The following is a 20,592-nucleotide window of genomic DNA, read 5'->3' as shown; positions in this document are numbered from 1 at the left end:
TCTCCAAGGTTAACTGTGGAAAGTTGAATCACAGCAGCAGGCTTCCGGAAGAAGAAAAGGAGAAAAAAAAAAGCTACAAACAAGGCTTTTCATTTCAGCTTGAAAAGACTGCGTGGTTATTTTCTTCTAATGGAAACTCAATGGTATGGAAACATTTTGCATATATTCCCAAGGAATGTTTACAATTGCATGGCTGGAGATGAATTAAACACCACCAATGTGTTAATTACTTATGTTGTCGTGTACCAGTTCCATCTTGTGTTAAAAAGAATATTGGAGTACATGCACAAGATTTAATTAAAGTTGGCTCCAGTTATTAAATTTCAATGACATCCATCATATAGAAATTGTATGAATTGCAAATACATTATCTTTGTTTCCGGCACAATATGCTTAGTGACCCATCTAGGTTTTTATTTTCTATATCTCTGCAATGAATTAGCTCTAGCCCTCAAGGTATTGGCGTGGGCAATTTTAAACAGTATAATATTCCCCGTGCTCCGAAAAAACTGTGGGTTTATGAAAAAATAGGATTTTTTTTTTAATGGGATGTGTTGGGGTTATAATAGCTCCTCTGAGGTTTGACGTATTTTTAGAATGGCATGATGGGGATAAAAGGATCTCGCTATATGTAGTAGTTTGCCCACCTCCGATTTAAACTGTCATCGTGCCATGTTGAAACCTGTCCACTGTAAAGCCCTGTTTTTAAACATCTGGCTTCATTTTAGGTCAGGTTTTATGTTAAAAAAACCAATTATGTTCAAGATGTTTTTAGACAATGAAAGTTTTTTTTTTTAATGATTTTGGCTTGGATTTGAACATAAATATCATGATGAATGCCATGATTAGTTTTTTTCGCCACAAATTTATGGTCTTTTATCAAAATGCTGCCCTCACTAGTCTTGATAAGTATTTAAATAGTGTAGTTTTTCAATTTAATGTAAAACAATCAGCATAAAGCTACAAAAGCATACCTTCTAGTGTAGTTTGGACTGTGAATTGAAAAAGTGCTTCTTACACTGACATGCTCCTTAATTGAAAAACTAATAAATTCACTATTCATTTGTGAGTCCATTCAAAATGACATTAATTGGCCTTTCTTCTTAATTTATAAATACTACTTGACAAAAGTACTGGAGAGAATCCTTTCTTGTGTTAGAAATGCATGTGGCCATACCGCGCTGAGCTGAAACAGATGTTGTATGTTCTGTCATTATGGCTTAAACTAAAGCCTAACATCAAATATAATGCTAAGAAAAGCCACGTTGTGATAATTACAAGCACCAGGGACAGGAAATTAAGCTTTCTAACATTGTCTTTGTCGAATACTCTGCGTGTGTGAGGATAAATTCTATTGCAATACTCATGTCAGATCTGTAAACAGGATGGAAGACAAAAAAATGTGCCCATGCTAATGGTGATTAGGAGGTTTTCCATGTGCTCTGATTTTTCCAAGTGTTCTCTTTCCAGGACTTAAATAACACACTGATTAGTTTGTTCAAGCATAAGAAATTAAATATACAGAGGATTAAAGTAGCCTACTGTGATGTATTGGGGCAGCTGCTTCATTTCCCAAGGTGGCAACATTTGTGGCATTTGTGCTTTCATGTGGATGCTAAAACTAATTTCAAAAGTTCATTCAAATCATAATAAATGTTATAGGATATTTTTTTGCAAATTGGCGACTAAGAAAAAAGCATTGAAGCTGCTTTGATCGTGTATGTAATTTGGTACAAAAGGCATCAAAGGGTTAAGACTGCGGATGTTTAGCTTTTTGTGTCAACTGGTCAAGTCAGAAAACCGCATAAAAGAAGCAAAAGTCATCCCTTTGGAGAGTTGCTGTATATTTTCAGTACCACTAAGCTTAAATGATATGTGTGGGCTTCTGACTTTAAGCAGTTATTTCCTGCATTTTTTTCATCCATAAATAAAAATCCACAGTTATATTTCCAATTATGTTGTCAGATTAATACAGAGGCATTCAGAGTTTGACTTACTCTGCTTAAATGGGTTGAATTCTCAATTCCAACTTTGTAAGATGTTTTAAAGCTGACTTGACACTTCAGTTAGATCGGCTTTGTTTTTTTTTTATAAATTCACTGGGGCAAAACCAGAAAATGTATTTTTTGGCCAAAATGTAGATTAATTTTCTGCGTCATTGCAAAATGGAATAATTGCTGCATTTATTAGAGATAATCCCCTCTTTTAAGCTTCCCTGTTTTAAAACCTGACTCCGATTTGAGGCACACCTGCATTGCATTCATTCCTGAAAGCCCCGGAAGGCCACTCGTTTCAAGTGACTTGCCACAGCTGGAATTTGTCAAGATAAACTGAAGTTGCTGAGCTTCCTCAAAAAAGAAATGTTAAAAGGCCAGTTAGGGTTCAAGGAATGTTTCACTTATCAATGCTTATATGACAAGAGTTCAAAGTATCCAAAAGACTACCTTTTTTCTTTAAGATGGACAAATTTCAAAAGACAAATCATCTAAATTTGAGATAGCAAGTGTGATTAAATTATACTGTCTTTGACGTGTATGGCTGTGCGTTGGTTAGTTTAAGAAAAAAGACAGTTTTCGTTGGATTGACAAAATCAACTCTTTTGGAAAAATGCTTTTGTTAAATGACACTTTAACGCTACTTTGATATTACATCTGCTTTGTAATAGGGAAACTAACATGGAGAGGGTGTCTTTTTTGGAGGATGTTGCAACTGATAGACATCAACCTTGAGGTCCACTAAAGCTGGCCAATCCCAGGTGGCCTTCAGGCCTCCAGGTCTCATTGAGTGCAGTGACATGGTTGAATGCAAGGACTTCATTAAGCCCCTCTATTGTTAACATCTGGCTTCCAAAGAATGCCTCTTTCTGTGGTAAGTGTTGACCTGGCTTAACAAGGGATTTTATTACACCATACAGTTGATATTGGCAATGGTGGCACGTCTGGCAGTGGAAAGCGCTCAACTGTTTTGGTCACGGGGGATCAATCAAAGGGTCTTATTTCTGTGAAGCCCTCCATTTTTTACCAGAAAAATTGGCGTAAATGTTCACCTAATCTTGTTATTTGATCTCAAAGGTTTGGTGGCTGGCCTGGTAAAACTCAGAGAGAATGAATTACTTTCATTACTATAAACACAATTGATTCCAAGCTGGGAATTAAACCGTGTAGCAGTGGTCTTTTTAAAAAAGGGATATGAAAAAGACAGTCATGCTTTAGTCGGAACTGAGCTAACTGCTCTTGTAGTTGTCAAGAAATCATGTGTACATTACATTACAGATAGCAGTACGTCAACCAATATGATAAAAAGGATTTTGTACTGTCATGGTCATAAATGTCTGCTTATGAGTATATTCATTCTGCCATAAGTAAAAAAGTAATACATTGGTTTATCTCAGGTTAGTGTATGAATTCCTAATTTTCTCCCTAAAAATAACTGTACTTCCACTTTCTAACTGATTTCTGTTTTCATCTTTTCTCTGCTGGGAGGTGGCTGCCATGGCAACTGCTGAATCATCCACCCTGACGGCGACAGGCTTGTATTTCCATCTTGGTAAGTAAGGCCTTGCATCATACTGGCCGCGATGATTCCATTAGCTTTATTAGCTTCAGCAAACCAGGGGGAAGGAGTGCGTCGTCTGGAGAAGTGAGGAAGTAAAAACAGCAGGCCTCCGAATGGGAAATCTATCCACAACGGTGAACCACTGCCTAAGCTATGAGCAACTCATCCAGGAGTATCCATGGCTGAGACGTTGGCTGTTGGAGGAGGCAGAGGTGGGTGTCCTTCTCGTGTGTCTTTTTCAGTTTTCCACTCCAAAAAACAGGCCCACTGTGCTCTGTTCATATTCAATCATTCTACTTTCAAATTCTTTATTGAACCAAAATTATAAGTCAGTGCTGTTCAGTGTTTTCAATCTCCAGAACAACAAAAAAGGATGCATGCACATTGTTGTTGGTACAGTTTAGCACAGTTCTGTATTATTATCTATGTCGGATTTAACTTGAAACTTATTTTCTATCCCTCAGTAGGACTCCATTATCAAAATTCTTGCGAGGAAGCCTTACTACCGGAATAAATGTGGCCTGTTAAAGAATGCAAAAAGTTGACACAAACTCTACATTAAATGCTTTTTTGGAGTTTTCATTTATGTCTGACCAAGATGATTGCAGTTTTGGGTTCCAAACAGAGAAATGCCACGATCCTCAGAATTTCCCTTGTGGCTCTTGTGGGGAAATGTATCTAATTTATGTTTTTAAAGGTTTTCCCCCTAAAACGTCTCTTTGGTTCCCATGTTAATGCTTGACATGATTACGGTTACAAGTATTTGGTGTTCTCCGGCTTTTGGGTGTTGTTAAATGAATTATTGTGATGTATTGCTCACTTTTCCTTTTTTTTTTGTTCTGCAGACCGCTTCGGAGTATTCGGAGAATGTGAAAATAGTCGAAGTTGGGCCCCGAGATGGACTCCAAAATGAAAAAGTATAGGCAAACACTTTTGTTTGATGTACATTACATAACTCATGTTTGTTTGCCCTGTGCTCATACCTTCAAAAACAAGTGTTTTTCCCTGAAATTTTCCTTCTTCCCCTACATGAAAACATGTGCATCATATGGGTTATGCCATAATTAACATAGCATATGTTTTACATTTTCTTTGAAACTCAAGAGGAGACATGACATGACAAGGGTTCTGGCTCTGTTTACTCGGCTTAGAATGTCACCTCTGAATCATTTCTTGTTGCATGCAAGTCATTTAAAAGGTTTCACCACAGTGTCTACTTAAAAGAGATGACAGCCTTCTTGTGTTTGCAGAGTTCTTTCGCAAGTTGTCTATAATTCTGTACGCCCCAGCATGAATGGAATCAAATCCAGAAAGAAAAAGCAGTTTGGGGTTTTATTGTCCCTCAGGAAATTGTTCCAACAGGCGTAAAAATCCAGCTGATAGACATGCTCTCGGGATCAGGCTTGCGTGTGATTGAAGCCACCAGCTTTGTCTCCTCAAAGTGGGTACCACAGGTAATAATGCCACTTGCGGAGTGATCTTTTACACATGTGCGCCGTTTGCTTGTTCCAGAACTTTTTTCACCATTCTGCCATTCACACCTGACAAAGCGACTGGGTTTAGGAACCTAATATGGTTTATTATGCAGCACACATAAAGAACATTACTGGTCTTCTGCCAACCTATTATCCCCATACTCATCTCGCTCTCGCCTATTACTAATGTAATGATTTATTGAAAACCAAACTGTTTTATTGAAGCACGTCATTGGAACCAACTGATCACATTACAGGCCCCACCACCGAATGGGCATGTTCTTTCTTTTAGTGGAAAAAAAGGTAACTGTGGGTAAACTGCTTCAGCACCTCACCTCATTTTGTCGCTCTTGGCTCGGTTGTTTGGTTCCGCGTGTAAACGTGGTTACTGTGGTCACATATATGTCTAAACGAATCGATCTTAAGTTTTGGTGTAGCTCTAGCAATAACACTAAGAGTGGCCTACTTGCCTCCCGGCTGCGAGAAGGAACAGATGTTTTTCTGGAGAAATATTTTTACATTCAGAAAGACTACATTTCCTGTCATAAATTGTATTTCTATTTCAAGAGCACTCAAATGTTTTTTGTCCATTTCAAGGAAATATGACATCAAGCAACTTTGGCCTCAATGGCCTGTGCAAGGATGTGAAAGGCTTGACTGAGAATGTTGTATTTTCAGTAACAAGCTCTGTTGACGTTTATTTTCTTGCGTCATATGTTTTTTTCTTTTTGTTCAGATGGCCGACCACACTCAGGTTCTCACAGGAATCCAAAAAGCACCTCATGTTCAGTACCCGGTACTGACACCCAACATGCAAGGCTTTCGGGATGCTGTAAGTCACATAAATGCATGAAATGATTTGCTGTCAAAGTCTGGTACAAAATGATTATTACTTAAAAAAAACAGTTTTCTTTCTTCTGTAAAGGTTGAAGCCGGTGCTACTGAAGTGGCAGTATTTGCTTCAGCGTCTGAGACCTTCAGCATGAAAAATATAAATTGCTCTATTGACGAAAGCTTGCAGAGGTTTCACAAAGTCCTCCAGGCCGCAAAAGAGCAAATGATTCCAGTCCGCGGGTTTGTAATCCTTTTGTTGGTCACACACAGCCACTGTGAGCATAGTGGCTTTGAATTAGTCACTGGCCACTTTCCACTGCATGTACCTACTCAACTCAACTTTCTCTGGTAGCTGACATATCACACTGGCAGAGTCAAACACTATCAGGTACCTGATTTTCCAAGCATGTTAAGCCAGAACCCTTAACATCAACAGTAAAAAGACTCTGAGAAAAACACTAGTCATGGCTTCATCACACTATTCTTTGCGCACGTATTTATTTCTAGAAATTCTCTTATGCTAACTTTATTCTCGAATTTTCCGGAATAGTTGACATACCGCAGTCCTGCTTTAGTAAGCATGGGTGACAACCCCTCCAAAAATGTATTTCCTTTTGACTAATTTGATGGTGGTTTCACAATTTTACAAAGGAATTTGAGTAATATAATTATATATTTATCATTGTAAATAAAAATATTGACAATACCATTGTCATTGGCATTTTCTGTTCACACAAAAAAGCCAGTATCTAGTATCCCACAATGCAGACATTAATTTTATTCCATGTAAATTGGGGTTAAATCTGCATTATTTTATAGAACGGTTAGACAATCCGAACACCACTACTTTAGCTATCACTATACAAACTCTATAATATATCTAATTTAATTGAAACCTTTCTTTTCAGTTATGTTTCCTGTGCCCTCGGATGCCCCTACGAAGGGGAAGTTGATCCATGCAAAGTTGCCGAGGTTAGTATTCTTGATGAAACAATACATTAAACAATTTCATGGTTTTCTCCATCTTTTTCTTATCTTGTCAGGTGGCCAAGAAACTATATGAAATGGGATGCTACGAGGTTTCCCTGGGAGACACGATAGGTGTGGGCACGCCAGGTTCCATGTGCAAGATGCTGCTGAGTGTGATGAAGGAGGTTCCGGCCAGCGCTCTAGCAGTTCACTGCCATGACACGTACGGTCAGGCATTGCCAAACATCCTCACTGCACTTCAGGTGAGAAGTCACAATCACATGCTATGCATATAAAGTACTGAATGGGCCTGGACATTTTCTCTTTGTTATGCAAAGCTTAGTGGAAATAAAAATATCTTTTTTTTTGCAATATCAAGGGTTAAACGGTCACTGCCAACCCTCCCAGATTCATAGATGGATAAAAAAGATAGTTATGAAAAACCTGATCTTTTTGCTTTGCATCCTTTTTAATTTTTTTAGAAACTGGCCCATGCAGAAAAATAATTTAGTCACACCTGCTCTAAGGAGCTAATTTGTTCCGCCAAAATATTTAAATAATATCTTGTTACAAATTATTAGGAACACACTGCTTGATATAAATTATGAAAAGAAAACATGTAGTGTTGTATCAGATCAAGATTAACACTATCATATTTTGCTCAGCATTTACACAAATTAGTATTTTAATTGTTATTAATAGCGATAGCACAAATGGGATTTTTCACTTTCCCATGCTATATTTGACTCTATCGGTAAAAATGCCACAGTGTTCTTATTTTTTTACCCCAATTTTCACATATAGCTCATGTTTCTATCTGCGGTGTTAACTAAATCAGGGTGTAACATACTGTAGCAAACCGAACTCAACCGCATGTGGTAGCTGTGCTTTATGAATCGAGATTAAAAACTACCTAGCAACACCACCTGTAATTTCTTTCTTGAGGGCATGAAATGAATCGTCTATTTGCGGTCAGGCATGTATTTGTTCAAGTGCACGACGCACCCAGCGACTAATTTAGCCCCTGTGTCAATTGGCGTGGAGACCCCCATTTGAGGCGGTATGGCATGAATAACAATACATTCCAGACTCCCTGTAGATCTCGGACATTATGGCTGTTTATGAAATGAATGCAACCTCTGTTTAGGCAAGTAGGCAGGAGACAGATCCATGTGTGGGTCACAATGGCACACAGAAAACCAGGAACCATCCGTCAACAGCCAACAGGGGAATTAAGAAATTTGATCTAAATGTCCCCACCGAGCGTTGCTTAAAGGGAAAGTCAACATGCATAGGCATATTCATGACCTTCACCGGAAAGATGGTTACTCAAAGAATCACTATGCACATCGATAAATTCTCTGACCTCTGATAACAGAGACAATTAATTATGAACACAAAAAAAGTGTGCAGTCATTTTCTGATGACTGTGGTGTCAGTTATTCTTAGAGTTGGCTACAGGCTTGAAAGGAATATTTTCTATGATTAAATTTTAAAAGACCCATTCAAAATCTGACCAATGGATTTAGACTTAACGCACTGAGCAGCGATCGTCATTTTTTTAACTTGCCAATAACTACTCGGATTTTATTGACTAAAACATTTCTGCTATTCAAAAATGTCTGCCATCGGCTATTTTGTATGCTTCCAGTAAATCTTTGCTTTTATAGATGTTTTTCTCCTTTGTTTCATATGAGAAAAAAACTAAAGTATTTGTGTTTTTTGATTTGTTTAACAAGATTCTTTCTGCTGGGATACACATGTTAAATGTGTTCTCTCCCTTTGAAGAGATTTACTCAATTGTGAAACATAAAAAAAATAAGACTTATTTATATATATTAAAGTCCTGAACCGCATATATATACTGTAATACAGTAACAGGAGAAGCTGTCGGTGTGTGTCAGTACTTTAAACAATCTTTAAAATCATATAAATATGTTCAGAGATAACACACGTATGGCTGGATAAATTCTCTGGGCCTCATTTTCTTCACACAAAACGTCACTCAGTGAAGGGGTGGAAGGTCTGGGGGTCAGTAGATGTAAGGTGGGTCAGCACAAAGGCTCACCTATTCGCTGTCTCTTGTACAAAGCGACTGAGGGGTAGGTGGATAGAAGAGCCCATAGGGATCATGGTAGGGGGGTTCCGAACTCATCCATCGCTCTTCTGACAATGCTGTGTTTAAAGGCAGCTGGAAAATAATCCTTTCATCCGTTCTCTGCTACGCATGTGATGAACGGCCATGCAGCTGCAGTAACAAGCTCTGTTGTCCACTCATTTTAAGTAACACAGCAAGTTGTGATTTATTTTCATTTCCTACAAATACACACACACACACACACATGCATTTTCAAACCGTTTCCTATTCATCGTACCGTAGCTTCAAAATAAAGTTGCTACTAATTACATATGATTGGCTCTCTTAGATGTTCATCAAAGTCGCCACGCTTAAAGTTGTACTTTTGAACTTGGTGTGGTTGGGGGGGGTTAAAACACAGTGGGTAGTGACCTTCCTCCTCAGATCATATTTTAAGCGATTCTTCTCAGCATCCCTGCGCTCTCTGCAAATAATAGCAACCAGGGCTCTTTAGTCATCCATTTGTTCACCTATAAACAAAGTGGAAATGAAAGATTTTTATCATATACCTTTTCATTAGTGTGTGCCAGAAGTCCACGCCACCAACTGAGCCAGAAATGAATTCCCCCAGTGCTGTCAGCCCTGAGTCACCTCTTTTGTTCACGGAAAAGACATTCCTAAGTCTTTGTACTTTTTTCTTTTTACCCCCAAAAGTACTAGGGGGCGGCTTTGTTCCTGCCGCACTCCCGGCAGTTCACACAATGACAACTTATGTACTTAGATTTCACAGTCTTGACAAGCCAAATTAATTATTATAATATCCACTATCATTGTATTGTGCATCTACATACAAAAGGTGTTTAATTCTAATATTGTTAGATACAATGTATTCATAGTTATCTCTGTCAATATATGACTCAAAAGCTGATAATCTGGGCCTCGTGGCAGTTTTTTTTTATGATTTTGCACACAGCTAAATCAATATAATGTCTTTTGTCGTAGTCTGTTGGAGTCTTTGTTGCCTTATCGAAGCCTGCCAAAGAAAGGATAAGAAAATAATAATGACAGTGGTGAATGCACCAGAACGCCTTTGAGAAAAACCTCTTAGCAGCATTGATTCGAGATTTGACAATGTGGGAATAGTTCAGTTTAGTTTTGAAATGAAGTGGCAAACTTGTCTTTATACTTGTTGGACCGTTAGGAATGTCAAAAAGTGACTTAGAACATTGTATATAGCGCCTGAAACGAATGGAATGCTTTTACATGAGAGTATTTCCTATTTTCCTGCTAGCCAACTAACATAACGGAAGGAATTGTGATGCGTCGTCTCATTTTATTGCCGTTTCTAGTGGGAACGTGTTCCAAGATTTGATTTAAAGGTTATTGAGGTGTGCTTATTCATGGAACTCAATAAGCCGTGTTGGGAAAACCCATGACACCGTTAAGAATGTTTCATTTTTAAATAAATCACTTGTTTGAAATATCATTTATTTAGTCTGTAAAAGTTTGTTTTGTTCTGCCAGTTCCTGGGCTTTGCTTTGTCACTGTAAGCTTATTTATATTTTCCACGAAAAGGTTGATATATGTGTCAGCCGCAGCTACGTGACAGCTTCTTTCAACCTGCCAGTTTATGTAGCTGTGGGTAAAGCATCACTGCTTCATATCGTCCCGTGAATACGCTCTGTCTCTCTCTTTCTCTCTGTCTGTCTCTCTGACGCACTTGTAAAACCAAAATGGGAGCTTGTCCGTCTACAGCCTCGTCAAGTGTGAGTGTAGAATGTCAACAAGCGTATCCGAAAACCATGCCCATTTCAGAATACAGTGTCTTTACACAGGAATGTATTGTTTTCATACGGCCGCAGCTCAGCGAATACGGCTTTCCAACGCCGAGTGCACATCTGGTTTCTGGGCACTGCAAATCTAACCGAGCACTGGCAAGCCCGAGTTGCTGACCACCGGCTCTCGCACGATTACCGTCCAAATGAACAAGGCACGCCACTGAAGGGTCTGTTTTGTTCCTTTCGGAAACAGTATGCCAAAGACCCCCAGCCTTGCACGTTGTGCAGCTGCAAGTGAGAGGATTGGCATGGTAGATTACAACTTGGTGTTTATACTAGACAAAAAAAATCTGCCTAATACAATATCCTGCTCTGACTTTAAAACTAAGGTCTGGAAATGTCATGCACTGAACGCAGCAAAGTTGAGTCCCCCGCCCCCGTCACCTTCCACCCCACCCCACCTCAACCTCTCGCCTTGCCAACACAAACAGCAATTACGGCGAGTTTAGACAGCCCCTGAAAGAAGTACATTCTTGTCTTTTAATTTTGCTTGCTTGATCCTTCTCCGTGGGGTGAAAGTCCTTCATGACCCACTGCCACTGAGAGTATCAGTGTGTTAATTTTGTCTCCCTGTAGGACCCCTCCTGACATCTGGCTTTGCTGCGGAAGCTAGAAAAAAAATCTTTAAGATTCTCACGTTAATACCTGGGACATGTACAACTGGAACTGGATTTTCATCATTTGTTGTCTGAATTGAAAATGAAGCATTACAAGTTACCAGCAGATTTGATTTAAGTGGTCCTGCTGGATTAATGTTGGTAATTGGCTTCACATGTTATGGTAATGAAAACGTTTGTTGCAAGCACTCCAAAGAACTGAAAAACACAATCATGTGGAGACCAGATATTTAGAATGGTTTTTGATCCAAAAACGAAAAGACATTGATGAATAAGTCAAAACAATAAAAAAGCAATCGTGACGCCTGTATCTGGCAAATAGGAAGCAGTGTGTCTGTCTCACTATGACGACGATACAAATTTAAATCCCTATCAAAAGTAAAAAAAATCCCAATTAAAGTTTACCAGTTTTTATCACTGAATATGCGTCTTGGATTCATTGTAAAAACTCTTAACTAATGCAGGATATGCATGTGAATGTTTCATCTATTGCTCTCTGATTGCCTTGGCGACCAGTCATTTAGAGAAACCTGCGATAGTCAGACAAGCAGTGGTCCAGAAAGGGAATGGCATGGCACTACCAAAGATTGCGGTATTTATCATTTGCTAAATCACAACCAAATGCTTCATGCTCTGAAGCCACTTATTGAACAAGTTACCTTTGTTGGAACTTTAATCACTTTTCACACAGTAAGCACAATTTACAGAGGAAAAAAATGCTGTATTTACTTGAATTGTGTTTCAGAAAATGTTCCTTTCCCGGCAATAATTATCTTTATAAAACATTGTACATCAAAACCAGGCTAGAAAATTTACGATATATAAAACCTCTTTAGAACATATTGTATTCACAACTTTGCGTGTTACTGTCCATGTGTTTCGACAATTCTAAATCAGGTACATTTATCCTGAAGGGATCAGGGAAATAATGCATGGCAGTAATGATTATAGTTTGCAACAACGGCACATTTGTGTAGTAATATTATAACTCCCGTGTTGATGGGAAAGGGTAAGTGGACACCCTCTTAACCGAGGCAAAAATGTCTCCTCGATGTTGCGCGGAAAAGATTGAGTAGTACTGTGAAAACACGGGTAACCAGCGGAATCAGAACCATATGAAATGTTACGCTTCACATTGAGAATGTGCATAAGGCTATTACTATGTGGCACCAGTGCCAGACGCAGAAAAAGAGGATGTCTAAGCCATACTAAGGGACTTTCTGTGCCCGTTCATTTTCGAGGCCGCAGTCTTCCGAAACGGCTGCGGAAACCACCGCAGCCTTGGCAAGGAATTGCATTTAATGTCAAGTTGTACAACAGAAGAAGGCGCTTTGTTCATGGATTTTTCCTGACTAATGGCAGAAAAGATCATTGTGACATTCCTATTGAAGATGATCCGAAAATTGAACAAACAACAACAACAAAAAACTAGCGTTGGATTTGCTTCCAGTGTGTTGAAAGGACATCTTTAAATGTCTTGGTTTTGAAGTGTCTTGGGAAGAAAAAATATATTGCTGGAGCATTGTCGTATAGTGTAAATTATATATGTTGCTATAATATGATCTAGAAGACAAAAATCAAGCGGCCTTTCTATTGAGGCAGAGTCGTCGTCCAATCCCTAGTGACCAAGAAGGAGCAAATACAAGACTAGACACAAATATTCCACCAGATATTCATCAAAGTGTGCAATATTCCTCAGGGAGCCATATACTATATATTTTTTTTCAGATGGCCACTCAAGGAACATTATAATCGACTTGTCCCTTATCTTTTGAAGCAGCTTTACCACTATGAACCCTTACATACCCTGGGGTCCTCAGAGTCTGTCCAGTTTGTAATTCCTAGAATAGAAACACACACTCACAATGTAACCTCGTTCCAGTTTTACGGCCTACATTCCACAGCCTCTATCGTGAGATAACAGGCAAATTGAGCCATTTAGCATAGCTTAACACACTCTCAGTCAAACGTAGTCAGATACTAAAAGAACCATTCAAAAACAGATCGCAAGTTGTACACCAGACTTTATATAACAATACATGTACCAAGAACCAAGAACCTGGCTTTAAAATCACTGTATTTTTCTTTATAAAAGAATACACAAAACAGAAAGCTGAAGTGTTGCCGTTTCCGTTCTTTACAAAACATAGTTACCTGCATTAATGTATATATTTATCCAGTTTTATGAAAATATTTTTTCTGTGTAGAAGATATAGTTGCTGCTACAACTAGTTATATAATGGATTGGATTGGTATATTAAAAAAAACATGTATCGTGATATTTATTGGATTGCACCGTATCCTTGCAGATGGGAGTGCGCGTGGTGGACTCTGCAGTGGCCGGTCTGGGAGGTTGTCCATACGCTCAGGGTTCATCTGGCAATGTTTCAACGGAGGATGTTCTCTACATGCTCCATGGCATGGGTATCCACACTGTAAGTTTGCTCAATCCGTGAGAACTGCTGTCATTTTTTTGTGTGTTCGCCATCGCAGCACAGCAGCCCAAGTCATTCCATCTCCCAGAGTCCATTTACATAAACATATGGCTCTGCAAACATACTTTTCTCTCAGTGTTTATTTTATAACAGCAGTGGTTTTGCACAAGTTCCTGCGCCCACGCTACTGGGGGCCCTGACCCATGAACTAGTATTTATTTAACAATCTCTACCCCTGCTGGAGGAAGCTTTTCACTACAGGTGGGATGCAGCGTTTGATGACTGTCAATCATAGTTCCTTGTGTCCTGTTTTATTTTTAACATTTTCAAAAGCATAGGGACATTTTTAAATCCCCTTTTTTATAGTAACAACATTTAAAAAAACAGATGGACAAATTACCCATTTATAAATGTCTTTACTGTTAAATAAATCAAGTTTGAATATGTGCTATATTAGTTGAATGAAAAAAAAAAACGACTTGTTTTCTACATGAGGAAATCCTAGATTAATAATTATTTTTTTGTTTGTGCATTGTTATACTAATTTTATTTTATTGTATGTTTTTTACTTACCCTTTCATTAATAATTTGAGATTCATTTCACACAAGACACAAAATATGTTTGGACCAATTAGGCAGATAATTCATTACCCTGTTGTTTAACTCATTTAAATGAATTTGACATCATGGCTATAAATGTGTTTAAATTCCCAGCAGAAGGATTCAAAATGCCATATGATGGTCTAAATTTGATGATTTTTTTTCTTTTTCTTGAGGGGGTGAATCTTGACAAAGTCTTGGAGGCAGGTGACTTCATCTGCGCTGCTCTACATCGCAAGACCAATTCCAAGGTTGCTCAAGCAAGGGCAAGCATGTCATCATCATGTCTCGCCCCGTCTGATTTGATTTGATGAGGATTTTTTAATGAATCTCCATGGTTCGTAATACAGGTAGGTCATAGTGTGCCTGACATTTAAACTCTATTTAATCCAAATAGTCTTGCTCTGCTAATGATATTGACTGAGTTGACTTGTCCAGCAATCTTAGGTCTGTATTGCAATTGGAAACTGGTTTGCATACTAAAATAAGATGTAGCTGGAAAGGTGGCCTGTCAATGGCTTACAGTCATTCTCCTCTGTTAGATCTCTGTCACACTCACGTCAAGAACGCTGGTACCTAATTAGTATCTGTGCTTACGTCATCTATGTACAAATTAAATAATCATATTACATTTTATTCGTCCATTTATTTAAAATGTTTGGCCACTCTTTGGTTTCTAGAAACTAAAAAGCACGATTTTAAGCTTTTTAATGTATGTCATTTGGTCGACTCTATATAATTTACTATTGGAATCGTAAAACCTCCTTCATAATGTGTAGTTATGATATTATTGCACCCCAAAATTGACACAATGGTATTTTTGGTAAATATTCGGTAACAACACATGCCAATTTTAACTTTGACCTCCCTTGTTTGTTAATAAAACTTAGATGAAGTGTCTAAAACGCACTGGCGGGTAAACCATTTTTTCTTTTTATTCAATAGCTATCCTTTGTTTCCAGCTGCCAATTAAAAGAATTAAAAAAACAGCGGCCTTGCAAAATGCCAGGAAAATGAGTCTGATCAAATAATATCTCATTAATTAAGGGGTGAGCAGCAATTGTATACATTTGCATACATTTATTAAGTCGTGGTAATTGATTTTCCTCCAAAAGTCCATTCTAATTATCCAAGCGTTACATGAATTCATGCAGCAAAAACTATTATTCCTATTAAGCCTGAGTGCTCTCTGATTTATATATGCAGCTATGTAGATGATATATGTTTTAAATTACCATATAAAATACCATTTAGTATCACATTTTTCAACTGTGTTTAAAAGCAATTGGATCAATAAATATTTGAATGTGTAATCAAGCTATTCGACACGATCGATGTTCAACTGAAATGAGGAATTTTTAAGCATATGTATTCATAATTGGAAAGAAATTAATTACTCATATGTTAATTGAGATAAAGTCTCATTATGTATCTCATATTGCTGAAAGCAATCAAGTTTAGAATGAAAGAAATATTCCATCTGTGGTGCAGAATAACAATTTTCAAATCAAATTGACTTGAAGGGTGACAGCTTGACCTATTTTGACATTTCTATAAATACCTGAAAGCAAGAAAGGAGTGCAAGAACGTGTCGCAGGCGAGATTTCACGCTGTCAGTGATAGGACTCAGATTGAGAGGACTCCTTTCTGCATTGGAAAACCTTTCTTTTTTACATTTTCTGTCCTGGCTTGATAAAAATGGTGTTTTAGCCTAACATTTGGGACAATACCATACTCATTTTATTGGGCTTCAGTGAGATATCAGGAAGTTATTCAACTCTACTTCATTATTTTTTACTGCTTTGCAAGCAAAACTGCTATTAAGGCATAATGAGACTGGTTGAAAATCTCTCTTTCTTTAATGCGAATACTTGATCAGTTTTGCTATAATTGTGTCAATGTATTTATACTTTTTTAAAGTATAGTAAAGTAAAAAAGTTTTACTATTATTATGTGCCATGAGATTTCCCTCATAATTTGCCTTCGCGCAATAAAAGATGGGAAAACATCTGTAATGTTATTTAAGCCAAAATTTGATTTTGTATCATCCAATTCGCAATTTGACATTACAAAACGACTTACCACTTAGTCATGACAAATAAATGGAACAAAAACATCTCATAAATCCTCTTCTTTATTTTTCTTACATCCGACCCCGGTTGAGGTAGTACTGTTGTCTTTCCAAACCACAGACTTTCTATGTATAGCGACGTTCCTAGCGTAGTTTGCACGCTTAAAAAAACGCTGGTGGCTAGAAAACAACCTCACCTTCTCCCTGCTCTTGTGTGGGATCTTTTTACACGCTCTTGTTTCCTACCACAGTCCAAAAGAATATTATATTAGGTTTAAATCTCCTGGGGGTTCAGTCCATCTACATTACCATCATAATTCACATTAGGCCTTGTTTGAAAAACCTAATAATAACTGAACACTTTTTAATGTTAAAACGGTACACAAACTTTTTAGGTTTTTGTACCCCATATATTTATTTATACATTGAACATCATTGCATTACAGATACAGAGCGATATTACTTATTCCCATCCGACTAAGTCTAAAAATATGGTAAACAATATTTATGGAATTTCTTGGGTGGTTACAATGTGACTACTTTTTGAAAGAGGCTGAAATCTTGTCTTGTCTCGTCTCTTGTCTTTTCTCACCACCCTATGATCAAAAGATAAAATAAACACAAAAAAATCTCTCCGCAATGAGTAGAATCCATTTACTAAACTCTCCAGAATATATATACTATACGGCATAATTCGGGGCTCTTAACTACTTTACTTCCTTGGTATTATTTCAGTCGGGGAAAAGTTTTTTGTGCTAATATTCCTTATCAATTATGCCTTAAATATTGATGGACTCACCTTGTTTTACATAGAATAATCAACGTTATCAACATCATTCCAACTAGTAGTATTGCCGCACCGCCATAAAGAAGGTAGTCTGAAAAGATAAAAAAAAGAGTAAATTGTATTCAGAAGTACATTATTTCTTACGAGAACATCCAAAGGATTTTTTTTTAAATTATAATAGTCAATTGTGGTGTTCAGGGTTAGTGTTTGGACATTTACCAGACAACCAGCTCTGACCTTCATCGGATTCGCTGATTGCTCGAGGACGGGAAAGACCATTAACCCTCATCCAGTGGGTTTCTTAAAATAGAAATTGATCATTATGGACTGTTTAATCATCTAGAGATAGTGCTAGCTGTGAACGAGCAAGCCCTCTACTCACTAAAGTGCAATCTGTTGTGAAGCACGTCATGAATCGAGCGGCATGTGTGGAGATCATCGCCATGCACGTGTTGGCATGTGCATGGATGGTGCAGGGCAGTGCCCAGAGTTGCTACAAAGGCCTTTCTGCATTCCAACTCCCCTCCAAGGAAAAGAGCTGGATTCATGAAATGGAAACATTCACTTTGAAGAGGAACGTCGCTGCATGACGGTTGGTCGGAGCCCCAGCATTTTGCTTGAAAATTGGTGAGCAATTCTCTGTAAGACGACAAGCACATGCTCAACTTCTACCACATTTTTTTTTTCAAATCTACTTGAAAGTTGTGCCAAAGGTTTTCTGAGGAATAATTGAAAAACACAAATTTTTAGGTAAAAAAAAATGTACTATACAAGGTATTTTAAAAAAAAATCTAAGCCTTACTATACATGGATTTTTTAAAATAAATAAACGGCTTGCTTGCATGGTAATTTTTCAAGTTAAAAAACCTTACTATCATTGTCATTTATTTCATGAAAAAAAAGCCTTACTATAGAGGGTCATTTTTTTATCAAGGAAAAGCCTTACTATACTATGTCGTTTTTTAAGAAAAAAAAAGCCAAAGGCTTTTTAAGGCTTTTTTTCTTTTAAAAAAACGACATAGTATAGTAAGGCTTATTTTCTTAAAAAACGACATAGTATAGTAAGGCTTTTTTCTTAAAAAACGACAAAGTATGGTAAGGCTTTTTTTCTTAAAAAACGACATAGTATAGTAAGGCTTTTTTTCTTTAAAAACGACATGGTATAGTAAGGCTTTTTTTCCTAAAAAATAACATAGTATAGTAAGGCTTTTCCCCCCCTAAAAAACGAAATAGTATAGTAAGGCTTTTTTTCCCTAAAAAACGACATAGTATAGTAAGGCTTTTTTCCCTAAAAAAACGACATAGTATAGTAAGGCTTTTTTTCTTAGAAAAACGACATAGTATAGTAAGGCTTTTTTTCCTAAAAAATAACATAGCATAGTAAGTCTTTTTCCCCCTAAAAAACGACATAGTATAGTAAGGCTTTTTTTTCTTAAAAAACGACATGGTAGAGTAAGGCTTTTTTTTCCTTAAAAACGATATAGTATACTAAGGCTTTTTTCCTAAAAAAACGACTTAGTATAGTAAGGCTTCTCCCCGCTAAAAACGACATAGTATATAAGGCTTTTTTTCCTAAAAAACGACATAGTATAGTAAGGCTTTTCCCCCTAAAAAAAACGACGTAGTATAGTAAGGCTTTTTTCTTAAAAAACGACATAGTATCGTAAGGCTTTTTTTCCTAAAAAAAACGACATAGTATAGTATGGCCTTTTCCCCTAAAAAACGACATAGTATAGTTTGGCTTTTTTTCTTGAAAAAACGACATACTATAGTAAGGCATTTTTCTTAAAAAAAAAAGACATAGTATAGCATGGCTTTTTTTCTTGAAAAAACGACATAGTATAGTAAGGCTGTTTTCCCTAAAAAACAACATAGTATAGTAAGGCTTTTTTCTTTAAAAAACGACATAGTATAGTAAGGCTTTTAAAAAAAAAAAAACGACAGTATAGTAAGGCTTTTTTTCTTAAAAGATATTGTTTAGTAAGGCTTTTTTTCTTAAAAGATATTGTTTAGTAAGGCTTTTTTTTCGTAAAAAAACATAGTATAGTAAGGCTTCTTTTCTTAAAAAAACGACATAGTATAGTAAGGCTTTTTTCTTTAAAAAAAACAACATAGTATAAATAGTAAGGCTTTTTTCTTTTAAAAAAATGACATAGTATAGTAAGGCTAAGAGAGTCGGAGAATAAATCTGACAAAAAAAAGATTTATGTTCTTCAAGTTGTTGCTGTGGTCCAGTGGCATAGCCAACAGGTCAGAACTTCAGGTGGACTCAAGTTCAAATCTGGAGTGAGTTCAAATCCACTCTTTGCAATTCTCAAATTGTTTATTGAGGTAATGAAAAGGATAAATATAACTTCCAATTTCATCATTTCACATGTCGCTGTGGTCCAGTGGCAAAGACAATGGGGCAGACAGAACTCAAGTTAGTGGATTTAACTGCCATGTGGGAGACTGGGGTTCGAAACCCGCTCTCGTTTGACTGATCACTACACTATGTAGTTCAGTAAAAGGGTAATCCTTTTTTCATTCAAATAAACACTTAGTCATTTTTTTCAGCAAAACAATTATGTTCCGGTCAGCCTTCGGCTGACCGGAAGACAGTTGGGAGGGGGGGGGGGTTCCTGGTGGTGTTCGACAGTCGGCCTTCGGCCGACTGCCGACACCATACAGTCGTTGACTGGCGACACCGGGACGTGAACCCTCGACACCCACGTCGCAGGCAGGTGACTAACCCACTACACCACGAGGCGGCCCGCCTATACATGATTGGAAGTTATATTTATCCTTTTCATTACCAAATAAACAATTTGAGAATTGCAAAGAGTGGAATTGAACTCACTCCTGATTTGAACTTGTGTTCACCTGAAGTTCTGACCCAATGTATTTGCCACTGGACCACAGTGACTTCTGAAATAACGTGATTGGAAGTTATATTTATCCTTTTCATTACCAAATAAACAATTTGAGAATTGCAAAGAGTGGAATTGAACTCACTCCTGATTTGAACTTGTGTCCACCTGAAGTTCTGACCCAATGTATTTGCCACTGGACCACAGTGACTTCTGAAATGACATGATTGGAAGTTATATTTATCATTTTCATTACCAAATAAACAATTTGAGAATTGCAAAGAGTGGAATTGAACTCAATCCTGATTTGAACTTGAGTCCACCTGAAGTTCTGACCCAATGTATTTGCCACTGGACCACAGTGACTTCTGAAATGACATGATTGGAAGTTATATTTATCCTTTTCATTACCAAATAAACAATTTGAGAATTGCAAAGAGTGGAATTGAACTCACTCCTGATTTGAACTTGTGTCCACCTGAAGT

The 20,592-nt window shown here is 37.4% G+C and overlaps 2 protein-coding genes across 7 annotated transcripts in view; one reads left to right on the top strand and one right to left on the bottom strand.

Annotated features, from left to right (window-relative positions):
- The first annotated feature begins 5 nt into the window (after window positions 1–5).
- hmgcll1 (3-hydroxymethyl-3-methylglutaryl-CoA lyase like 1) lies at window positions 6–15,021 on the top strand. 6 transcript variants are annotated; one of them, XM_077613130.1, is made up of 11 exons: window positions 6–143; window positions 2,666–2,868; window positions 3,483–3,767; window positions 4,401–4,472; window positions 4,902–5,009; window positions 5,767–5,862; window positions 5,956–6,104; window positions 6,773–6,836; window positions 6,908–7,096; window positions 13,675–13,800; window positions 14,577–15,021. In XM_077613130.1, exons 3-11 carry the CDS (start codon window positions 3,669–3,671, stop codon window positions 14,709–14,711), a joined length of 1,038 nt encoding a protein of 345 aa, XP_077469256.1. In that variant the 5' UTR covers window positions 6–143; window positions 2,666–2,868; window positions 3,483–3,668; the 3' UTR covers window positions 14,712–15,021. The 6 variants fall into 6 exon arrangements, with proteins under 6 accessions (XP_077469256.1, XP_077469259.1, XP_077469258.1 ...); XM_077613133.1 differs by lacking the exon at window positions 6–143 and having other exon boundaries at window positions 2,526–2,868; window positions 3,483–3,546; window positions 3,614–3,767; XM_077613132.1 differs by lacking the exon at window positions 6–143 and having other exon boundaries at window positions 2,526–2,868; window positions 3,483–3,546; window positions 3,600–3,767.
- A 1,879-nt stretch (window positions 15,022–16,900) lies between these two features.
- gfral (GDNF family receptor alpha like) overlaps window positions 16,901–20,592 on the bottom strand; it is a 21,669-nt gene continuing 17,977 nt past the window's right edge. Inside the window, exons 7-10 of the mRNA XM_077613636.1 lie at window positions 17,641–17,897; window positions 17,478–17,558; window positions 17,271–17,349; window positions 16,901–17,067 (exon numbers count right to left, since the gene is read on the bottom strand). Coding sequence (XP_077469762.1) covers window positions 16,977–17,067; window positions 17,271–17,349; window positions 17,478–17,558; window positions 17,641–17,897 — 508 coding nt within the window. The 3' untranslated portion in view covers window positions 16,901–16,976. The remainder of the gene's footprint in view (window positions 17,068–17,270; window positions 17,350–17,477; window positions 17,559–17,640; window positions 17,898–20,592) is intronic.

The sequence above is a fragment of the Stigmatopora argus genome, chromosome 11 (assembly GCF_051989625.1).
Source record: "Stigmatopora argus isolate UIUO_Sarg chromosome 11, RoL_Sarg_1.0, whole genome shotgun sequence".
Classification (NCBI taxonomy): Eukaryota; Metazoa; Chordata; class Actinopteri; order Syngnathiformes; family Syngnathidae; genus Stigmatopora; species Stigmatopora argus.
The sequence above is the reverse complement of the archived record's forward strand: the minus strand, read 5'-3'. Positions and strand labels throughout refer to the sequence as shown.